Source organism: Vulpes vulpes, chromosome 15 (genome assembly GCF_048418805.1).
Source record: "Vulpes vulpes isolate BD-2025 chromosome 15, VulVul3, whole genome shotgun sequence".
In the NCBI taxonomy this organism is placed as follows: Eukaryota; Metazoa; Chordata; class Mammalia; order Carnivora; family Canidae; genus Vulpes; species Vulpes vulpes.
This window is the reverse complement of record NC_132794.1, coordinates 94,748,699-94,772,584: the sequence shown is the minus strand read 5'-3', so window position 1 is coordinate 94,772,584 and position 23,886 is coordinate 94,748,699. Positions and strand designations below refer to the sequence as shown.

Genomic DNA, 23,886 nt, shown 5'->3' with positions numbered 1-23,886 from the left:
TCCTCTGATTTTTTAGCAGTATAGTACATTGGTTCGGATCCCAGACCTGTGTTTAAATCCTGCTTGGGCCACTTGCTGGTTTGGTGACCTTGAACAGGTAATTGATTTAACCTTCCTAATTTCTTCTGGAAAATGGAGACATCAATACTATCCATTAATGCATTAGTATAAGGAGTAAACATAGTACAGCATGTAAAGAGTTTTAACCCTGATGCTGGCACATACTAAGCAGTCATTGCATATTACTCACCCCTGCTGAGCTAGAAGTACAGTTACCTGCACCAGGGTAACATCTTGGGGCCAACTGGGGATTGACCATGGTGGCAGTTTATATATGCAAACAGGAGGCTTTAGGAAGTGCTGGGGTAGCCACACGGGCTACCTGGTCAGAACTGACCAGGGACAGAGGATTGAAATTCTTCTTGTGGTCTTCAGGAAGGATGACTTCATGGAGAAGACTATGAAGCCAATGTGTTTTGTGCCAGAGACTTGACCCATTTGTGGCTGCAAGCCTTATCTTCGTGTTATGGCTTTCATGACTTAGAGGGAGAGCAAGAAGTTCTTAGGACATGTATCTGCCTCTTCAGGATGAAGGTCCTTTACCTTTCCTTTTTAAGTTCTTTTGGGGGAATGAGGGTGGGATGGGGAGTGTAAAAAGGCAAAGTTAAATGTAGAAATAAAAAAAGAGCAGATAACGGGCTTGAATTGTCATCTTGGAGCACAAAAGTTGGAAGCGGCTTGATACTCCCAATTAATGTAATAACAGCTAAAAAGCTAAAACCTAAACAGCCTCTTTGAGTGTTCTAGATCAGGATACCTGAGTTTCCTTAAAAAAAAAAAAAAAAAGAAAGAAAGAAAGAAAGCAATACCCATGGAAACCCTAAAGTGACATGTTTCCAAAACATCTCCCCCGTCCTCTCAGAAATGTCCCTGTTCCTAGTGGACTGTGAACTCCATATGGCTTTGGGAAAGATGCGACTGAGGGGGTAGGAGCAGATTATAAGGATCCCAGCTTCAACAGTCTTACATAACTTTTCTGTTTGACTTAAGACCTCACAAAGCCTTTTTCCTTACTATAGGTGGATATTATGGGGTCAATTAATTGACTGAAATCTTCCCAAGCCAAACACCAGCCTCTGCCTTTGCTCTAGTATCCCAGAATTTCAGAAAATAAATACAAAATAGTGGGACAGGAAAGGAAGGAAGAAGGGTGTAAGGTCCTGGAATACGTAATATCTGTGTTTCTAGTTTCAGCTTAACCAGTTAACAGATATGCAATTTTGCATGGTAACTAATCTCTTAGAGTTTTAGGGCTATTGTTCTATAAAAAGGGAGCAAATAATTACCCTTCTCTTATAGAGAAGTAAATGAGATAATAAAATGCTTTCATGTAACTGTAAAGTGTCCTACAACTGTAATGATTAGAATGTTATAATTGACCTGTAGTATGTACCTAAAAACCCAAAGATGTTAGAATTATTTTCACTAGAAAATTACTATAGACTGGATGTTTGTGTTCTCCACAAATTTCTATGTTGAAACCTAATCATCAATGTGATGGTATGTGGAGGTGGGTCCTTTGGGAGGTGATTAGTTCATAAGGGTGGAGCCTTCATGCATGGGGGCTCCAGGGAGTTCCAGTGTTCCTTCTACCACATGTCTGTGAACCAGGAAATGGGTTAGCTTCAGCCACCAAATCTGCCAGTACCTTGATCTTGGACTTCCCAGTATCCAGAACTATGGGAAAGATTCTGTTGTCTGTATATAAGATTCTGTTATATGGTATATATCTCCTATAGCAGTATGAACAGACTAAGACAGAAATCAAGCTGTGGATCCAGCTACTCACTCTATTGATCATGGGGACACTGAAATTTGCCAATGAGGCTATAGCTATCTGTAGACTGATGGGCAATAAGGGATGTCACAAGGGAAGCAGGAAGTGGATTGGCAGAGATATAGAACAGAAGTGTATTCAGCCACAGAAGATGAATGGCAGGCGTATATAGCCACTTAGAGAATGATTAATTTTATCGATATGTTCAAGATATTTTACATATCCTAAAAGGGCAAGGCAAACAAAGTCATTAATTTTCTAGAGAAGAAAGGATGCTTCTTTGGGACGTGGGATTTCCAGACGGCCTTGGAAATATGTGTGGGCTGCGAGATATGACAAAACTTCGCCAACATGGGATTTGCATGCTTCATGAGTGAATTTTGGGACAGCAGTGGACAGATTTAAACCATCTGTCAACCTGTTTCTCAGGAAACACTGCCACTTCCCCAAGAGAGCCATGAATATTTGTGAGATGCCAACTGCTACTTGGAGCCTCCCCACTGTACTCTCCGTGTCATTCTTTTCCTGTCCAGAAGCACCGCTGGACAGTCAAGCTCTGTGCTCATACTTTGTAGGTACCGTCTGCTCTCCTGCACAATGGCCACGTGGAGGACATGTGGACATGGGACTTTGCAGCCCCACTTTACTGGTAAGTTAACTGACATGCATAGGATCATGCAGCTCCAAAGTGGCAGAGTGCAGATTTGAACTTGGCTCTCGAACCACATCCACTACACTGTACAACTGGAACAAGCCTAAAGTGTCACCTGCAGAGTCTTTCCAAAGAATGGCTAATTTAGGATCAATTGCCTGGAGGGATTTATCATGACCCAGATCATGAGAAGTCTCCAACATCAGTGAATTCACAGTGACCTGTATCACAAACTACCTCCCTAAGGAAGCCTCCCCACTCCAATTTCCCAGAGGGAATTCATCTTTTCTTCTTCTGATTTTTAGGGCTCTTTGTGGCCCTCTTGCTGCCTTATAAGCTGACATTCAAAATTATTGGGAACTGGGTACATTTTAATTCTCTTGTTGTACTATTTTCTACAGTAGATAATGTGCTAAATTCCCATTTTACCCTTAGTTCCTAGCACCCATGTTATAACAACTAATATTTGTAGAGTACTCTATTCTCTGCCATTAGTTTGTATTATTGGAGTGAATCTCATTTGGTCAGGGCACAACCCTGTGAGGGAGGTCTAATTACCTCCACATTTTAGAATTAAGAGGCCTGACTTTAGGTCATCTTGTTACTAAAAGGTGAGGTTCAAAGCCAACCACAGAACTTCTGACTTGAAACCCCAGGCTCTTTTCATGTTGCCAGGCTGCTTCAGTCTGTGTCTCCTGAGTCAAGATCAGAAAAAAAGACAAAGTGGAGATAATTGCATGGGTTTTCACAAGTGGGTCGTGATTTTACATCAAAAACTCCCTTGAGTGTTTGGCAACACCACAACATGGAAAACCAGGGACGATAAGAGAATGTGCTTTCCTGTGGGAAACAGAGAAGCAGATTATGAGATGTTCTTCTCCACCTACTGCTGAATCTACATGTTAATTAAGGGTTTGGTCAAATTCACATCATTCCTTGCATGCTGCTCATGTTTAGACATTTAATTATGCATACTTGCCCCAATTCTACTCTATGTTGTATTTATCAGTCATTGAGCAAAAACATACTCTCAGCACTCTTGTGCCCAGGCTGCATCAGGTACCATGGGAGTCTTAGGACTATGACCCCATGGAATTTACCATTTCTTTGTAAAAACAAGCGTAACATATAAGATGTACAAATGACAATATCAGTAATAAATGCTATATGGTCCTCTGGGCTGGGTTAAGGCTAGGTGCCAAAGAAATACCCCCTCAGAACCAGAGTACTTTACTCCACTTATTTTCATGCTCCTCCTATAATCAGCAAAAAATCAGTGCACACAACACACACACACACACACCCTGTAATATAGAGTATGTAATATATGTGCATGTGTGTGCAATATATTTTATACACATGGAATGCGACCGGCACTGCCACTGCCTTTGGAGAAGAATGGGTTCTTGACACTAAAGGACTTTCTGTTTGCTGAATGGGATGATGGATTTGAAGATGGAAACAATGGAGTAACCAGGATATGGCTGTGGTGTTCTATATATCCAAGGGAGGGATGGGGAGAACTAATGGGGTAAGGTGGGGATGAATCTTGAAAGAAGAAAAAGATCACAGCAAATCTGCAGAGGTTGCAGGAAGCAGGATCTAAGAGGGTGGGTCACTGGTTGTTGGTGCTTCGGAGGAATGCCAAGAAACAATGGGTGCTTGTAGGTTTTTATTAAGTGTTTTTGCTGTGCGGTATCTGACATAAACACCGTGCTTCATTTTTGCTTGACATTTCCAATAAAAACTTTACACCACATTGCTCAATAATCTTATTAAGATTTTATTTATTTATTTGTTTCTCTTTGCAGAGGCGGTTCATATCAAGAATGTAGATCTGCTTCAAGAAAATGCCCAAGAGTTATAGCTGGGTTATCAGAAATTTATCTTTCTGAGTCTTTTTGGCTACTTATTTAGTTCTTTGTTGGAAAATTAACAAAGGGCCTTGCATCAGAAAGCCTAGACATGGATCGGTACCTCCCCCACCACTACTGGCTATGATGGGTCTTTGGGAAAAGCACTTAACTGCTTCTAGACCTCACATTCATCCTAAAATGGGTGGGCACACTCATAACATATCAGTCCAACACACACCAGAAACAAAGTAGTTTTGTGTTCCTCATTCCTTCACATCTCAGGTCCTCATTTCCTCAGTATAAGGGTCTTCTTCAAACTCTCCAATCCTAAGAGTCTGCACTGTCAGTTTCTTCTATAGTCATTCAATGATTCCACAAACATGTTTTAGGATGCTATTTTGTGTTAAAGTTTCTGCTCCTACTTACTGCCCCCTACACACATGCCTTGACCCAATTGGCTCAAAACATAAGAACATTTAGCTTCTGGCTTTCACTTAAAATGCAGAACAAGTGTACTGGTATCAGACAGCCTCGGTCAAAATCTCTGCTCCATTCTTTACTGGCTATGTGATCTTAGTTTGAAAAGGACTTCATCTCTCTATGCCTCTTCTGTGAAATGGAGGTAAGAGGAGGACTTACTCCATAGAACATCATGACAACAAAATGCATTAATACCATGCCTAGCTCACACCAGCCACTCAGTGTTAGCTATTACTATTATCTGTAATTGACTCTGCAAGAACTACAGATTACTCAATAAGAAAGTTAGCCAGGAGGTAAAACTCACAGAAGAATGCAGAGGACAAATCTTAAATAAGATGCTGAGAATCACAGTGTTTCTTGTACGGAAGGGTCTGTTCAATCAACTTCGCAAGGACTCCTATCAGGATTTCAGAGGAATTAAGGAAGCCACCACTTCCATGACTTCCCTCCCACGCACACACAGAATACCTAAGAAGCAATTACATAGCAGAACGAAATAATAAACACAATCATATTAAGAGCACTTTGATTATTTCTCCATACTGCAATCTGGAAGCAATCGCCACCTGGGGCAGGCAGTAAAACTGCAGGCGTTGATTCCAGAGAATTGGCCAGAAGGCCTTGGGTACAGCAGACTCTCCATTCTAATTGCGTTCCATGAAATCACCACTGCGCATTATAACAAGGTGTGCTTCTCTTCTGGAAACATTTCTCAGAGGAGAAGGTGGAGGCCATTTTGCCTGGCCTCTAGAGGTTACAAGGCTAGAGGGAGAAGAGATGGGGGTAAATTCATGGTCCCATCACATTCAAACTGGATTAGAGAAAACAAGAGAGAAGAGAATGGAGATGAAAGAATCAGACAACTTTAAAGTCTAAGAAGCAGAGAGGGGAAAAGCCAATGTTTTTTTTTTTTTTCTATTTTGCAACAGATGTTTCACTTGCAGACCCAAATCTAATAGCAGTTGGTGTAGTAAAGATGAAATAGTTGGAGGAAGAAAAAGAGAGCTAAAAAGGAAAGGATGCGGGGAGTCAGGCTGGCAAAGGGGAAGTGCCTCCCTCGGCTTCCTCCCGCTAGCCTCCGCCCACTGGGGACAGGTGCAGCGTGTCCTTGTCCTGCTGTCTCACCAGCCCTGCAGCTCTCCTGGGCTCCAGCACACACAGCCCCCTGCCTGCAGGCATTCCTCACCAGGAAGGCAGGGGTAATCAGGCCCATCCTTCAAACATCTTCATTCTATTACTTCCATAATCGGCTTCTAATGTTCTGTTCGATAGATGTGAGGCCGACCAGAGCAAGCGCTTGAACAGCTGCTCGGGCCATGGAGCTATTCTCTGTGTCATTGATCACAAAGACAAAAATCAATCCTGGCTAAGGAGAAAGAAGTTAAAAATAAATTGCTGGGATTGATTTCTGTTCAGACCTTCTGACTCCCAGTTTAGAAAGGGGGAGGGAAGAGTGTGCGTGGATCCACCTGTCATGAAATCACTTCATATGTCCCAATCTCAAAAGCAAAACAAACCAGGAGGTATTTTATGCACACACAGTCAGTCACACATGCGTGTGCGTGCACAAACACACAGGTGCACATGCACATAGTTTCCTCTTAATTTATGCTCTTATTTTATTGTTGCCTCCTGATAACTATCAGAGGTGAGAATCCATGTAGATCATAAACTCCCATGAGAAGAGGGCTGGGATTTTCCACGTTCACTACCAAATCTCCAAAGTGGGGTCCTGTGTTTTGTGGACAGCAGTAACTCCGGAAATATTTGTTAAGGACCTGACAGCATAAATGAATTAATGAAGTCCCTTTTTTGCTATGATTGGCTCTTGCAATTAGGTCTATTTCTTCACTGATGTATCTTCATGTATCAATGTATTCTTCATCAATGTATCACAGCATGTAATTACTTTTCTTCTTCATTATTATGAATATTCTCTCTCACAAGACTACAAACCCTCCTATGGCAGGAATTTTTACTTTTTTTTTTTTTGCTTTTTAATTTTTGATCTATTGCACTATCTCCACCTTGTACCCTCAGTAGATGTATGTGAAAGGGAAGGAGGAAAGAATGGTTCAGTGATTCTCTTAAGGGATTAGCGACATCTTAAATATCTTTGGTTTTGATTCTGCCACTGGAGAAATAAGTTGGGAAATACTTCTAAATAACAGTCCCCTGCCCATCAATGTTTAATGAAATGGAGCATCCTGGAGAGTAAGCAGACTTGTGGAACCATAGGGTCAGAAGGGATCTCCGGAGTCAGATACCCCACTGCCTTCCAAACTGGATTCCATGGAGTTCTGGAACCCTATAGTGATGCCTTGGAGGTGACCATAATGGTTGACAAATGGATGGGTGGGAGAGTTCATACAGCCCCTCACCCTCTTTAAACTAGATCCACTCCAGCTGTATCTGTTTTATAAAGGTGACGGCTCAAGGTCACTGAGTTAGTTAATGGTAGACCAGAGTTAAATCCAGGAATACTGTACTGACCACCCCCTGTCCCTGCACCAACCTGCCCACCCCATCCTGTGGCACACTGCCTCCTGCCAAAGTAGGGTCTCTTCCTTAGAGTACTGGCTGGTCCTAATGTCGGACTCCTCAAGTCAATTCTCCACCTGGAGACCTAACTTGAGCCTTCCCTTCTCCAGGAAAGCATCCCTGATCATACCATGCCTCACAGAGCTTCCTCACCCTAAGAAAGAGCCTAGCACTCTCTCAAGAGTTTTTGAACATTGCTCAGGAAGAGTGTCAGTCCATAGAGTCCCACATCCTCACCTAGTCTGAAACAAAATGAAAACAACAACATTGTTGGTCTTGTTTACCATTATATTCCTTTCATTTAGAATAACAGGGACACGTCGAGTGCTTAGCAAATGTTCGTCAAATGGATGAATGAATGAATGATCAGTCCTGGGCACATAGTAGGTGCTCAAATAAATTAAACTGATCAGCCACTGGCTCTGCCACTAGTAAACTCCAAAAAGACTTTGTTTCTGACTGATCATGAGGGCTTTCAGAGTCAGATTCTTAAAAGTAGCTTGCAGAAATCCAAAGCATTTGTTTACCCCATTTAGCTAGCTATGGAGTTAAAGGCAGGGCAATTAAAATTTTTAAAAGCTGAAACTCTGAAATAAATAGATCTGTATCCTAGTTAGAATGGTAATGGGGAAGAGACTGGACTTAATAGTCTGCTTCTCAGTCCATAGCCCAACTGCCTTTATTATCAGCACTGTTGTTTTTACAATACAATTATCTTTAATAGGAGAAGGCCCCAGAAAAGAGATCCCCCTGGGAGCTATGCTTAGGAGAGCGGGTGTGGGTAACTTGCTGGGACTTAGAATGGAAGGATAATTGGGAGATCCAGCCGGGTCATGATTCAGTAGCTCCTCCACACCCAGGAATGGGACACAAAAGAAGCTCTGCCCAGAAGCACATGATGGAAATTGGATAATTCATGGCAAGAGGTACAAGGTAAGTGGGGAGGGCTGGAGAAAGCAGAGCCCGGATGGTAAGATGATTAACCATGTTCCATGCTGTCACTCCCCCCCCACTCCCCCCTCCACTCCCCCCAACCCCCCCCCCCACCCTAGTGATGAGTGTTTGAATAATCCTCTAAGTGCATCTGAGGGACAACTCTCAGAGGTGCGGGCATGATTACATTGTACTGAATCCCATTAAGCCCTTCTTTGGTTAATGGTGCAGAAAGTTTCTGATCTGAAACAAAATTGAAACAGATCCTGACAAACAGTCCACTGAGCAAGGAGGGAGTAAGGCTTTCCTGGCCCTTAGTGTCTACAAAGACAGGGGAAACAGCTGCCTCTTTTTCACTTTTACAGACATCTGGAAAAGTTTCTGGGAAAACCAGCTATTTAGTGTTAATGTGAAGATCTTCAGGTTGGGAAAATGAAATGAGAAATAGATCACTGTCTTCTTTTGTCATCCCTTATAAACCCAGGCAGCTCTGAGGTCATATCCTGAACCTGTCGTCTATGGAGCTCTATGACAGAGGGATTGTCTAAATCTCTCTGAAATTCAGCTTCTCCGTTAAAAACTAAAGAGATTAATATCCATCATAAAAGATCCTGTGAAAATTTAAGTAGAATTAAAGAAAATAAAATGCACCCTTAGGAGACATACATTTGGCACGAAATAAATGCAAGACTCAAAAAATAAGTTCTGACAATTCTTTCAGTTTGTTGATTGGTGGGTAAAAACTGGTGGTGAGGTCAGGTGGGAAGAACATTCTGAACCACGGCTGCTTTGAAAACAGGAAATTGCACATTTTCAAATAGTGGAAGAGACTGAGTGCCGGTGATCTCACTCCTTCGGGCTGAATTACAGAAACACTTGTGATCCCCTGGACAACATCTCTGCTTTTCAGACCAGAATTCATAGGCTGCATCTAATCATGTGAGGCTCCCGGATAATTAAACACTACGAGTGCCACCCTTCCTATAAAATAGACTGCATAGCATCCAAGCCACTACTCTTCCTTCTCATGCTCATGGAGACACTACTAATTAACAGCAGCAGTTTTTCCTACTGAATCACAACAACACAGCCTTCTATATAGCTATTACTAATTACCCAAAGGTGGTACACAAAATAAAAACAATGTGACAGCCCAGAGTCAGACATATCCCATTCATGGACTACTAGAAAAGCAAATACTTGTGTTATAATATAGGGCAAATTACAGAACAATTCTCTGAGATTAAGGGAAAACATCCCTTGGTATACTGGCCTAGTAAATAACAAATATTATAACTTTCATGGAGTTTCAGTAGATCTCCTGGGGAATAACAAGTCTTCGTCATTCATTAGGGACATGCACAGCAAAGCCCTGAATGCAGTGAAGAGATCACCAAGCCTAAAGGATTGATGAGCATTCTGTAAATAAAGAGCCCCTTCTGGAACCTCTCAGTCTCAGCAGGGGACACCAGGGAATCATCACCATCTGGATGGTAATTGATACCTTGCTGGAAGAATCAATGAGATGGGATTGCTCAGAGACAAAGAGAGCTTAGGAAGTGAACAGAGAAAAGGAACCTAGGAACAAACCATATTTAAGCGGTGGGCAGAGGAAGAGGCACCTTCGTAGGAGGGGGAGCAGCAGATGCCAGAGAAGTAGGAGGAGAAGCTGAACCACGCACTGGAAAAGAAGCAGAGCTGAGTGCACTCAGGAAAACATCAGCAATCAAGAGATCCCAGTGCTGCGGACGGTCAACTGTTACTTATGGAGAGGTGTTGTCTGGGTATAATTCAAAGATATTTCAAGAACTTGGCAAAAGTAGTTTCAACGGAGTGGACAATGCAGAAGTCAGCCTCAAGTAGGTTAAAGAGAAGAAAATGAGAAAACAGGATCATGAATATAGACAGCTCTTAAGAAATCTGGCTGCCAATGAAAGATGGGACATTTACAGGGAGGAACGTGAGGTTTGGAGAAAGTTTTGTTTTCTTCTTTTTTTTTAATTTAAAAAATTTAGTAGAAGGATCCCTGGGTGGCTCAGTGGTTTGGCGCCTGCCTTTGGCCCAGGGTGTGATCCTGTAGTTCCGGTATCGAGTCCCGCATCGGCTTCCTGGCATGGAGCCTGCTTCTCCCTCCTCCTGTGTCTCTGACTCTCTCTCTCTATGTATATATATCTATCATGAATAAATAAATAAATAAATCTTTAAAAAACATTTAGTAGATATTTTTAAATATTTCAGGACTGATGGGAAGCCTGAAATAGGAATGAATATGCAAAAGAGATAGGGGACGAAGGATAATAGGTAAATCCAGGTCCCTGAGAAGTTAAAAGGGATGGGACAGGGTGTTTGGATTGAGAAATTTTATAAGGGCATGAAGATGATTCTTTCTACTTTTCTTGGGTAGTTTAATCTATTCACAATACTGAATACATAGTAGGGACTCAGTAAATTTGAGTCATTTTGTTGCCTTGAGTTGGGTTCCCTCTGCCTGGAAATGTAGAGCCTGATGCAAGGGCTGTTAGGCAGGTAGTTTTCTTTTCTTTTTTTTGGAGGGGGGGGGGTCTTTTGTTTGTTTCTGTTTGAGAAATGATCCTAGGGAACAGAAGTGGCAGAACCAAAAAGTAGGGTAAAGAAGGGAGAAAAAGCCATCCCAAGGAGTGTTACTGAACTGGTTATTACTCTGAGTAATTGGGGCTCAATCCCACTGGGGACCCTATGAAGACCCATAGAGAATGAATGAAGCTCGGTATTGCCCTTCTGACACAGGAAGAGAGGAGTACTTGTCCACTGGCTCCTGACTTCTATCAGTCTAATTGGCCCAGAGGATCCTGACACCATCGTACTTCAAGGTTTGTATCTGCGCCAGGATGGCTAAGGGGTCTCTCAAGAGCATCCCATTTGGGGAGAAATCAGCTCAGAGCAAAAAGCAAGAGGTTCACACTGCAGCTGAGGCAAGGTAATACGAGGTCACCTCTGTACACAGTGAGCAGCTGAGCAAATATGAGCCAGGAGGACGTGAGGCAAGACCTAAGAGATGTTCAACATAGAGATCAACTAAATATCATTACTTCCCAATCAGTTCACTAATTTCTGTTTATTCGTGGAAGTGTTTCAAATATTAGCAGCAACTTTTACATCAAGCCACTAAAATCATTGCCTGTATAGGCAACACATCCCAGCAACAGGCTATTTAAAGAACTTCCATTAGTGCTGGCTGTTGAAAACACCTCACTTAAGATTCTGAAAGTGCTTCAGGAATATTCACCTGAAGATGTCTTTATTGAATTTCTTTTGAAGACTGTCTCCGCAACTCTTTCATTTTCCTTTAAACTCCAGTGTTGTAAATGTGTCCCTAATGATGAAATTGCTATTTATTTAACATTCAAATCTCTCCCATTAAGGCCAAATTAACATCATTTAAAATATTGCCAAATAGTTTTTCTTTGAATAATTACACTCTATTAATTTCTGCCTCAGGGTTTTTTTTTCTGTCAGAAAGAGAACTATTAGGGATACAGTAGCCATGTCAGAGAGGCTTTTGTACCTTCCACATTAGGCCCTAAACCAGAAACTTAAACTATCAAAATCCTGGGGAGCTGGGGCCAACATGCTACTTGAAGGTACTCAAGAGTCTTGAAAGATAATTAAACCCCAGAATATCTACAGTTAACATATCTATCATTAGAAGTTGGTTTCTTTGATAACTAGCACTATGGAAGGTATGTGGGAAGATTTTATTATGTACATATGTCGATACATGAGCTGAATCCATGAATAATTGCAAAATGATTTGGGGAAAAGATTTAGAAATCTTTTCTATGACAGGCTTATAAAAACTCTTAAAAGAGAATGTGCATACACAAAAGTAGTGAGGCTGATTTTTGCATGTGGATTAATCTCTTGATTCTTGCATTTGATAGGGCTCTGTAGCTTTCAGAGCATTTCAAAGCCATTATTACCTCCCTTGATCCTCACAAAAACCTTCCAATTTAGGCAGGGCAAGGGGCATCATTCCATTCTACAGAGATGAGGAAATCAGCATTCTCAAAGTCCAAGTGAGTTGCCCAGTGTTCCCTGCCTGGTAGGTGGCAGCACCCTGACTACAATCCAGGATGTAAGTTCAGGGTCCTTTGCCCCACATCACACCACCGGCTACTTGAGTCATAAACTGCCTGAGAGCAGGGACAACGTCTTCTAGCCCTGCCATGCTCTATTGCACCTGAATACTTCTAGGACCTCAAGAAATATGTTAACTAGCTACTATTACACACTAATTGCTAATACTTCTAGAATTCACCTTTCAACTCTGTACAAGAGCAACTTGTATCCAAATTACTGACTGGTTTCACTGTAGTACTGGAATTATCCTAGGACCCCTCATCTTCATGCCATTGCACCACCGCCCACAGAATTCTTTGCTATAGCAGGGACTTCTTGGACTACATCTACACAACGTTACTAGGAGTTGAAAACGTGGATCTACACACTGATACTGGTCTAGTTGTGGATGTTAAGAAGGATTTGGCAGAGTTGGGATGGCCCTCCCTTTGAATTTTCTGCTATCTCCATGCCTCTGGAGTATTTTAATCTTAATTATGGATCTGTTTATTCTCTTGTGTTTTAGATATCTATATCAGATCTATTTTTTTTAATACAATTGCACTCACAGTGAAATTCTGTTCCATGAGTGAATGAATCTTTTTTACACTGAAGGCCACCTCTTGTGTCATGAAGAGGGGATAAGGCCAGGCTCCGTGTAGGTCAGTAAAGACACATGCATCTCTTATGATGGCTTATTAGGGCTCTGTTCTAGTTTCTTTATCACACTCCCTAATAGTCAGGGTATGGATCCTATCACTGAAGGGATTTTACAGCTACCAGTGCTGAACTACCTACTCTCCAGGATAATCACTAGAAAGCTACTCCATAAGGAGAGGAGGCAGGATTGCCAACCTTCTTGGCTCAGAACACAGAAACCAACTTATCTCTATCCCCCTGCCCCTACAGAGGAAAGCCGATTTCTCTTTTATCCATGTGGAACGGAGACATTTCAGGCAGACACTTTCCCATTAAAACAAGGGCTCTTCTGGGAAGGATTAGCTCCTTTTGATTTCATATGAAACCCCAGGCCCTGGGGCCCCCTGCACAGAAAAGGCATTGACAGATTAACAAATTTCACAGTGTTCTGTACATCTTCAGCTCAGCTGAAAGCATGAGATCAAACACTAGGTCCCCTCAAGCAAAACCATCAAGATGACTACCTTTACCTCTTTGTCAATAGAACAATAAAAGGTGAAGCAGAGCCCCTGGGGTCTCTTCTCACTGTAGGAGCCATGTGAGTAGTATATGGACCCTTCAACCACACACAAGATACAGAATCAAAAATAATCATGTTTAGAAAAAAAAAATAACTGGGCCTGAGGAGCTTTTCCTTAGAAGGGTAAATTTTTTGAGGGTGAATTTTTTATGCAAAATTAATGTCATGAGAAAATTATTATGAAGAGGTTACCTGGGTTTTTGGTTATTTAAACTTTACTCTCAGATGCATATGTTTGTATATGACTCACTCCCAGGTAAACAGTTATGCTGTGTATACCTACATAATATTTCTTAATCCGTAGAGAAAGGAAATGTGACTGCATGTCACCTAAATGCCTCGTGGTTCAGTTGTCCACACACAAAAACACTTGACCTTTGAGCCAACAGTGCTACAAAAAGTCTATAGTTTTCAAACATGTCTTAGCAGTAGATTGCTTTTGTCAAATGAAAAAAAAGTATAAAGACCCTGACATACAAAACAAACAAAAGCTGAGTTACCCTATTTAAAGAGGGGTTAAGAGGGCCAGATATTTTCTTCCATTTCCTGGTAGCTTCTGAGACAACTTCCCTAACATTCAATTAAAAACTGCAAAAAAACACATTTGGAAAAAAAAAAAACTACAGAAAGTGCGAGAGCATAGACAGACATCCTTTTCTGCAAGGGCTCTGAGGGCACTAAAACAAAAGAAGAGATATCAATACTCTACAAAACTAGAAAATTCAAGTGGATAAATCCCTTACAATTATGAAAAAACAAAGCCACCAGAGCCCTTTATCCCCACCCTGTTTATTTAGCTGCTCAGGTTGTAGGCAAAGAAGAAAATAATGTGGCTCTAACAAGGTTCCCCTTTAAAAGTCAAACTCTGGGGCAGCCTGGGTGGCTCAGCGGTTTAGCGCTGCCTTCAGCCCAGAGTGTGATCCTGGAGACCCGGGATAGAGTCCCACGTGGGGCTCCCTGCATGGAGCCTGCTTCTCCCTCTGCCTGTGTCTCTGCTCCTCTCTCTCTCTCTCTCTCTCTCTCTCTCTCTCTCTCTGTTTCTGTGTGTCTCTCATAAATAAATACATAAAATATAAATAAATAGATAGATGATAGATAGATAGATAGATAGATAGATAGATAGATAGATGATAGATAGATAGATAGATGTCAAACTTTGGAGTGACAGCAAGCATCTTTCAGAAAATACATAGTCCTCAGTATCCAGCTCTGCCTTAGCCGGGCTCCCTGGAGATGATGCTCATGAGAGTAGGCTGGACCTAAGTCTTGACACACTAGTTTCTTCTCTTGACATCTTTCTTTAGTAGATTGCTGCAGGGGAGAGAGAATACCACCTACCCTGATGCCCTGATACCTTGCTCAGGTATAAACCCTGGAGGAGAAAATGCACTGTTGGTCTGAGGATTTTTGGCTCTCACAAAAGCCTTCTGAGGCAGCTTTATTTCTATGAACAGAATGAGGAATCCTTCCTTTTCCTTCTCAGATAGACATTAATCATTGCAGTACAAATCTGACCTTCTCCATAAAGCCCTTCCTGATCCCCATCTCAATTTTCAAAACTCATACCCTCCAAAAAAGATTAAAAACCCACACTGATCTCAGGAAATTCTATGTGATGCCTTCCAATAATTAAAAAAACAACAATAAATAACAACAAAAAATTAATAAAAGAAAGCAGCCACGTAATCACGAATGGCCAGTAGGAGAAAGGAAGAATAGTATCACCCAGCATAATGCAGGGAAGTTGCTACAATTGACACAATAATTAGTTCTGAGCTTCTTAGCACTGTAAAAGGAAACATGAAATTATCCCGAATAAATGAAAGGAAATAAAAAAAGGTTCACCTCACCTGGACGAATTTCTACTTGATTTTTCTGCCATTTCACTCCCTCCTACAACTATGGTACCTGTCCTTGGATAAAGAAGTTCTGGTGCATTTTGTCCTCTCACACTTAACTGTATGCCTGCTTCCCATCTGCCTAGAAAGTTCTTTCTCCTTCACCTACCTAACTGGTCCTCCTAGTCTTCCTTTCTAGGGAAGGAAGGTACTGACCCTCCTCCCAAAGCTCTTCCTGCTTACTGCAAGAGCAACACATACTTTGCACTAATATTGCTCTCATCACGCTACATTATAATTGTTTAGCTGTTGTGTTCCCCACTGGGCTGATTTTATTTTAATATATTTAAATGAATGAATATAAAAAGGGTACTGAATAACATAATGGATAACTGTTGGACAGCAGTTTTATAAAAATGCAGAGACTTCCACATATGGTCATTTCTTGTGCAGTGAACAATTGCCAATTACCCTAAGTTGTCTTATATTGTTAGTTGGAGAAACAAGATTCCATTGCTTTAAAAAGATAACTAACTGCATTCCCTGAGAATAAAGACAGTGTCTTATCTTTTCAGTTCAGTTCAGTTCAACAAACATTTATTGAGTACCAGTCATTATGCTAAGTGTAGGAGAAACAATGATGAATAAGACATAGTCTTGTTCCTCTTAAAGTTTACAGACCTGGCTAGGGAAACATAATACACATGGATAAGTAGTCAGCAAAGAAGCTTGGTGCAATCCTGATTAAGAATATCAGGGAAGACTGTCTACAGGCAGAAATGCCTAAGTTGAACCTAAGGATGAGTTTGTCTAATAAAGGCACATTCCAAGCAGGTGGAAATTTTTCATGCAAGAAAGGCATGTTAGGCAACAAATGACATGGTGTATGCATGGATACTGAATGGGTTTATTGTTTTTGGAAGGGTAAAATATAACAAGGAAGGTATACAGGGAGCCATAGTGGTTAAGGAATTCCCATGAAGCTGATGGAGTATGCAGGATCCAGATCATGTAGGACCTTGTGGGTAATGTTAAGGAAATTGGATTTTAACCTATAGATGATGAGCAGCTGCTGAAGGCAGAAACATTGATTTTTGTTTTAAATAAATTACTTTGGAAGTAGTGCTGTGAATGAATTGGGGGTGGGGGATCTAGGAACAAGAAAAATCAGTTAGCAAGCTATTGCGACATTTCAGAAAATACATGATAAAGGTTTATAAATGATTTTAAATAGCCAAGTAATAATGGTGCTTCCTTTTTCCTCTCATAAATCACCCTGGAGCAACATGAAAAACAAGAAATAAAAATACAAATTCTATATTCAATGAAAATCTAACCCTGTAATACAATATATATGGAAAGGAAGCCAAATCGGGGAAGAACAAACAGGATACAGACAGGCACCAGGGCAAAAATGCCTATAGCTACTAATCTTGGATCAAGCTAGAGAAATAGCATTCTCTAAAGAAAATACTTCATAAGGAGCAAAACTAACAATCTATTATTTGGAACCAAGTAATGATGGCCCAGGAGTTGGCAGTGAGTTTAGTCTGGGAACTGAGTGGTGACAAGATGCTGGAGAGGTGCAGCTGGATGAAGAAGCAGCCAGGCAGTTTTACCTTATGCGAAGAATCCATTCATAGACCAACTATCTTGAGTTATGTGAAACCTCACTGAGAAACAAAGAAGATACTCATTAAGCTAAAACAGAGCTCTGGTCTATCACCAAGAGGAACCTCCTCAAATAGTCTTTCCAGGAAGAAGAGCTCATGTCATGAAAAAAATAAGTAATGGTTAAAAACATAAAGACAAAAGAAAATAGCATAGGAATCATAAAATAATACAGCAAATAAGAGAGGGAAAGGGACAGAAAAAACAAATAGGAGACACAGAACAAAAATTGCTTCCATGAAACAAATGAAAATTGTGACCATACTGCTATGATTAAAAATGATCTGTATGATGAAGAGATCACTTCTGTAAGAGAAAAATTCAAAGTAAAATACAAGAGCTAAGGGTAGATAATGTTGAGGTAACAAAAAGTAATAAAATATAAGCTGGCAAAGTTCAGGAAAGAAGTATAGTAGCAGCAAAAAAATGCAAAAAAGAGCCTGTACACTCTGCTAAATACTTTTGCATGGATGATGTAGGTAAGACTTTTTTTTTTTTTTTTTTTTTTTAAATATCACTTTGCTCAGGGAGTTAAAGCTGATTAGGAGAGAAAAAATGATGACATCCTTTGCTTTTCCTGCACATATCCTAAGTGTCCTAGAGGATAGGAGCCAAAATAACGAAACTGAAATAAACTACATATTTCAAAATATAAATCAGAAACTTTTGAGAAATTAAAAAGGAAGGAGAAATTGAACCAACTGAATGAGACTTATATTTCAGGAAAAGGAACTGACACAGTGTGATCAACCACAAAGTAAACAATATTTAAATATATTTTTTAAAAAAAGACTTTAAGGCATCAAGGGCAAAATAAATTAAGACATCTAAAAGGGAAAATATCGGACTGGCCTGACATGGTAACTTCTAGTAAGTTAATGAAGCAAGGTTCTCACAGAAAGCAAATGACACATGCATTTTATAGCCTAAAAGGAGAGATAAATATATTTTCAACATTCAAGAATTTACCTTTCTTGAAAACATTACTAAAGAATAAACTGCAGACAACCAAGAAATAAATAGGAAAACTATAGTAAAGGGTGTAGATTTACCTATAAACTATAATAAAAATAAATGCAGAAACGATGGTTCACAGCAGAATGCAAATGCTTTGAATGATTTAATTAACAAAACTGGAGTTGGATATAGATCATTAACATAAACTATTTTTCTACCTTTGTTCGGCCCTGCTTCATAAAATACTTAAGTCTAAAAGAATCATATTTTCAGATAGAAATGCAAACCAAGAGTTATAATATGGCCAACCAAAATCAGGGGAAGGAATTTAAGAGAGAAGTAAAGAAAGAGAAATGCATGGAAATCCATTAATTGTATCCTTGCTCACAAGAGGAAATCAATAGATATTACCCCAAAATAGAAGATTCGCTATTATATTCATAAAGTAGCTAGAACAAATATTCAAAATTATCAAAGAAACACAGAAGCAGAAAAGTAAGGAAAACGGCAGCCCCGGTGGCACAGCCGTTTAGCGCCGCCTGCAGCCCAGGGTATGATTCTGGGGACCCGGGACCGAGTCCCATGTTGGGCTCCCTGCATGGAGCCTGCTTCTCCCTCTGCCTGTGTCTCTGCCTCTCTCTCTCTCTCTCTCTGAATAAATAAAAAAATCTTTAAAAAAAAAAAAAGCAAGGAAAACAGATCTTTAAAAAGAAGCAATATTAACTAAAAACTAAGCATACACTGTCAGAATTAAGACATATCAGATTGATCAATGCAAAAGGCCAGTATCACCTACGAGAAGGAAAGGACTCGTTAGCTACTGCTGCCTGAACAACACACAACTGTACCTGCTGTATGTGCAGTTGTTCATGCATAATCCACTGACATGCTTTTCCTTTATTTTAAACTTAGCCAATTGATAGTTACAAATAATAGCATTTCATCTCCGTTTATTTGGTGGTTGATGAAATTGCATGTTTTTCTCAAGACTATTGGCCTTTCGCATTATTTGGGGCATTGTTATTCCATGCTTCCCATTGCTCTCATGGTTTACAAAAAAAAATCTTAAAACAGCCTTCGAGGCCCTGTGGGATCTAGTGCCCTAGGTCTTCATGTGGTTATCTCTAAACTCTGCATCTAGGTCTCACTTACTCCTTCTCATCTCCCTAATATTAGGGTACTCTGTGCCCTAGTGTTTGCATTGTTCCTCATTTCTGTCTGTACTTACTCCCTGGGTGACTTCAATTTTGCAATTCAAAACTAATGACTATATGCTGACATCCTTCCAACTTATATCCTCAGCCCTGGGTTCCCCATTACCTCTGCTCCTAAAGCCAGCCTCAAATCTTTACTTATTCACCCCATGCCGTGGGGATCAAGACATTATAGGGCCCAACACAACTGGCTCTATGTCCCCCTCTGACTGCTGACTTCTGCCACCCTCTCCTAGATCACTACACACCAAATGAGTTCTTTTCAGGTCATCCTAAATGAAACAGCAATACCAACAGACATCTAACATTCACATTCTTCATGAATTTTCAGCCAGAGCATTATCATCATCTGATATATTTTGTAGATAGACAGATGACAGTACAAGATAGATAGAAAGATAGAGAGCAACATTTACATAGCATTGTTTTGGCACTTTACAGACGTAATAAACAAATAGAATCTGCCCAGCAACCCATGAAGTGAGTACCGTAATTATTCCCTTTTTATAGATGAGTCAAATAAATGTAGTATAGCTCAAGGTCACCCAGCTGAAGTGTGGCCAGCTGAGGTCAGAATCAATATGGGTTATTGGATTCCAAACTACAGGGTCTCAACCACTACTCTTTACAGTCTTTCATATCTATGTCTATATGGAAATATATCTTACATATACATTTTCCCTGTAAATATAAACACCACTTGGGCAGGAACTTTATTATGTTCACTGTCTTAACCTCAGCTCTTAGAACAGGGGCCTGAAATGTAGCAGGCAATCAATAAAACTTTATTGACTAATGGGAACTCCTATCTCCTTCAAACAAAATAAAAATTGATGCTTATTAAAGAAAAAACTTCTAATGGCTGTCAGTCTAATAATAATAAAAGATATTTCATAATAGAAAAAAATCTGGATGTCTGCCGGCAGAATTACAGAAAACTTTATGCAATAAAAGGAAAAATGAATTTTACGAAATCTGAACATTTTAAATTCTAAGTCGTTTCCCAGAAACGATTCTGCCATGTTCATCATTATATGCAGTATTAGCATTAAGTAAAGGGCAATCAGATTGGTAAATTCATAAATCATCTTTGTGCTTCTACCATGAAAAAATCAAATACAGTTAAAGAAATAATAAAGCCTTAGCCTGGGACCATGGCAATGGGAATGGAATGAAAGGAAACATTTGAGAAATAACTAAGGGTGATAACTGCAGGGGCTTGGATTCACTAAATCTGGTAGAGGGTAGTGCCACCAGTGTGTCAGGTTCAAGGAGGACATGCTGATTTTATTTTAGCTGTGGAACATCCAAGTAGAGATATCAAGATGACTATTAGACATAAAGAGCTGTAGTACAGGGCAGAGGTCACAACTCCCTGACTTGAGAGTCATTAGAACATGGCGAGGGGGCTGTCCGGGTGGCTCAGTCAGTTAAGGGTCTGCCTTTGGCTCAGGTTATGATCTTGGGTCCGGGATCGAGCCCCCTTGAGCTCCCTGCTCAGTGGGAAGTCTGTCTCTTCCTCTCCATCTGCCTCTCTACTCTCCTCCTCTCAAATAAATAAAAAAGAACATGGAGATGGTACTTAAGACCATAGGATCTCCCAGACAATGAGTGCCAGGGACAGAGAGAAGCAGGCCAAGGGCCAAAGCTAGAGAAAACCCAAGAATTGTACCTAATACTGTTTATTTTGCATGCACATGTTCAATAATTACTCATGAATAAGGAAATAATAGTGCCGATGACCTCCCAAGATTTTTTTTAATAATAAATTTATTTTTTATTGGTGTTCAATTTGCCAACATACAGAATAACACCCAGTGCTCATCCCGTCAAGTGCCCCCCTCAGTGCCTGTCACCCATTTACCCCCACCCTCCGCCCTCCTCCCCTTCCACCACCCTTAGTTCATTTCCCAGAGTTAGGAGTCTTCATGTTCTGTCTCCCTTTCTGATATTTCCTACCCATTTCTTCTCCCTTCCCTTCCATTCCCTTTCACTATTATTTATATTTCCCAAGTGAATGAGACCATATAATGTTTGTCCTTCTGCGATTGACTTACTTCACTCAGCATAATACCCTCCAGTTCCATCCACGTTGAAGCAAATGGTGGGTATTTGTCATTTCTCATGGCTGAGTAATATTCCATTGTATACATAAACCACAACTTCTTTATCCATTCATCTTTTGCTGGACACTGAGGCTCCTTCCACAGTTTTGACTCCCAAGATTTAGGAGAAAAAAAAAAATTCTGAGATTCTGGCTTTTACTTAAACTAAGAAACACGGATTTTTCTCAAGCCGCAAAGACTTTTCTTTCCCTTCCTTCTTCAAGCTGGTTTTTAAGTGGTTAGCTCAAGACCTCAAAAGTCTACACAACTAATTTTTAAAAAGAAGTAACTCCTCCATCTACAATCTATCAATACAACAAGTAGTCACTGAGCACCCTGGATTTGCAAAGGCTTCTTGTCAGGGCCAAGAATGAGAAGTAAAATGTGTGTATAAAATATTGTCCCTATCCTAAGAGGGTATAAAGTGCAAGTTAGAAAGAAAACAAATCCACTAAGATTTAAGTAATGATTCCTAATAGTCCACGCGCTAGAGGAGAGGCAGACAAAAACAGATGCCCTTGCAGCTGCCCTTGCCCTTCCTTCAGAGGAAGTGAGGCACACCCAACACAGGGGAAGTGAGGCTGATCTGGACTGAAACACTGGGAGTGGGGCAGAGAAAGTCATTCTGGAGCTTAGGTCTGAGCAAACTCTAGGAGATTCCAAAGATCAAGGGTCCTCTAGGAAACAGTGTGCAAAGGAACTGACAACAGAAGGGTGGAAGGCAGAGTGGGGGAGATGAAGGCTGCTGCCAAAGGTCAAGTTCGATTTCTCTCTCTCTCTCTCTCTCTCTTTCTCACACACACACACACACACACACACACACTCTAAGTCACTTGATGGAATATCACCTTTTGTTTTTCCTCATTTTTACTCTTCTTAGCATCTCCTTCCAGTGAAACTCAACACCTAATACAAGGCTTCCCTTGCCTATCTATAAATAAGTCACACCTAGTTTTCTCTGTGACTCAAGAGTTCTTGGGAGCATAGGATTTTGGACTTGGGATATATCAGGGAGTAGTCAGCACTGAAAAGGGAGGCCAAAATTTAGTGAGTTATAGATTTTTTTTTAGAAAGAAAATCCTAGACCTGCCTCATTTCTTGGGGATTCTCATTCCCATGTTAGACTTTGGATAGAAATGGAAAGGAACTTAAATTATAAGTTTAATATAATTATATCTTAATTATATAAGATAAATTACTTAAAGTCAGATCCCACTGGAGATGTGGTTCTAAGTAACCTCCAAACCCTAGCCCAATACTGGTCATTTTAATACCCCTTTGGTATAATAAGACAGCAACCCAACTGAGGGTTCAGGGGGCCACTAAAGATCCCTGTACATGACAGTGACCCATAACACCTTCACCTTTCACCAGACGTCTCGTCCCCCCACAGAGAACAGATCGCCAAAGCAAAGGAGAGCCCACACCCCAGCTCCACATCTTCACAACTGTGGGAAGGCCGCCTTCATTTTCCCAACTTCACCTAAGCCTCCCCTCTCAACCACTGACTGCATTTTCTGGACTCACCTGAATGAAGATATATTCATCCTGAACAACCAGGGAACTGATGTCAATGGAGCGGGCAAAAGGCCCACTCCGAGTGGTCTCAGCGCATTCTTGGATCCTGCAGGTGAGGTAGTGAGCATCTGAAATGGGAGAGCAACACTTAAACACATGGGGAAATGTTCACAAAGCTCTCATCAGCATCCAAGGCTCTGCCTCATAGGAAACCAATGATGCAGTTTAAAACAATGAGATTTCATTCGTGTTCACAAAACTTGTAATATTTTTTTTAAAGGCAATACCTAGATGAGGCAAGGGAGTGAGGAAAGAGTTAATCTTACATCCTATGTCAAAGGGGTAAACTGGTGTAGCTTTCTGGAAGAACAAATCGGAAATATCTACCAGAATTTTAAATGTGCATATCTTACATCAGCTATTCTAATGCAAGCAATGTCTTCTAGAGAAATACTCAAATATTCTCCCAAAGAGTCAAGGGCAAAGATGCTCATTGTGGCATTGTTCATAGTAGTGAAAAATCAGAAAAAGGCTAAATGTCCCTGAATATTTCAATAAACCAAGGTGCCCATATTACAGAGTGCTAGTTGCAATTAAAAGAACTAAGTAGATACAGACACATTACATGATTTCTCTAAGATTTCTGTTCCTTTTCAAATAACCTTTGACAAAGTATTTGCCAGTATAATAGTAGGATACATTTCATGTCCCAAAAAGCCTTGTCTTTATAAATGTATAGGTTTGTGCCACTGTACACAGAAAAAAAAAAGTTTTTAAAAATATTTATTTATTTATTTATTTATTTTTATTTATTTATTTATTTTGGAGAAAGAGAGCATGAACAGGGGGAGGGGCAGAGAGAGAGAGAATCTCAAACAGATTCCATGCTGAGTAGGGAGCCTGATGCAGGGCTTGATCTCACAGTCCCGAGATCATAACCTGAACTGAAATCAAGAGTTGGATG

At 40.5% G+C, this 23,886-nt stretch overlaps 1 protein-coding gene across 1 annotated transcript in view; it reads right to left on the bottom strand.

The window, feature by feature from the left end:
- Positions 1–23,886, bottom strand: part of SORCS3 (sortilin related VPS10 domain containing receptor 3) — a 586,685-nt gene that overhangs the window by 121,283 nt on the left and 441,516 nt on the right. The window contains exon 7 of the mRNA XM_072739947.1: positions 22,932–23,050. Within this exon, the coding sequence (XP_072596048.1) occupies positions 22,932–23,050 (119 nt within the window). The remainder of the gene's footprint in view (positions 1–22,931; positions 23,051–23,886) is intronic.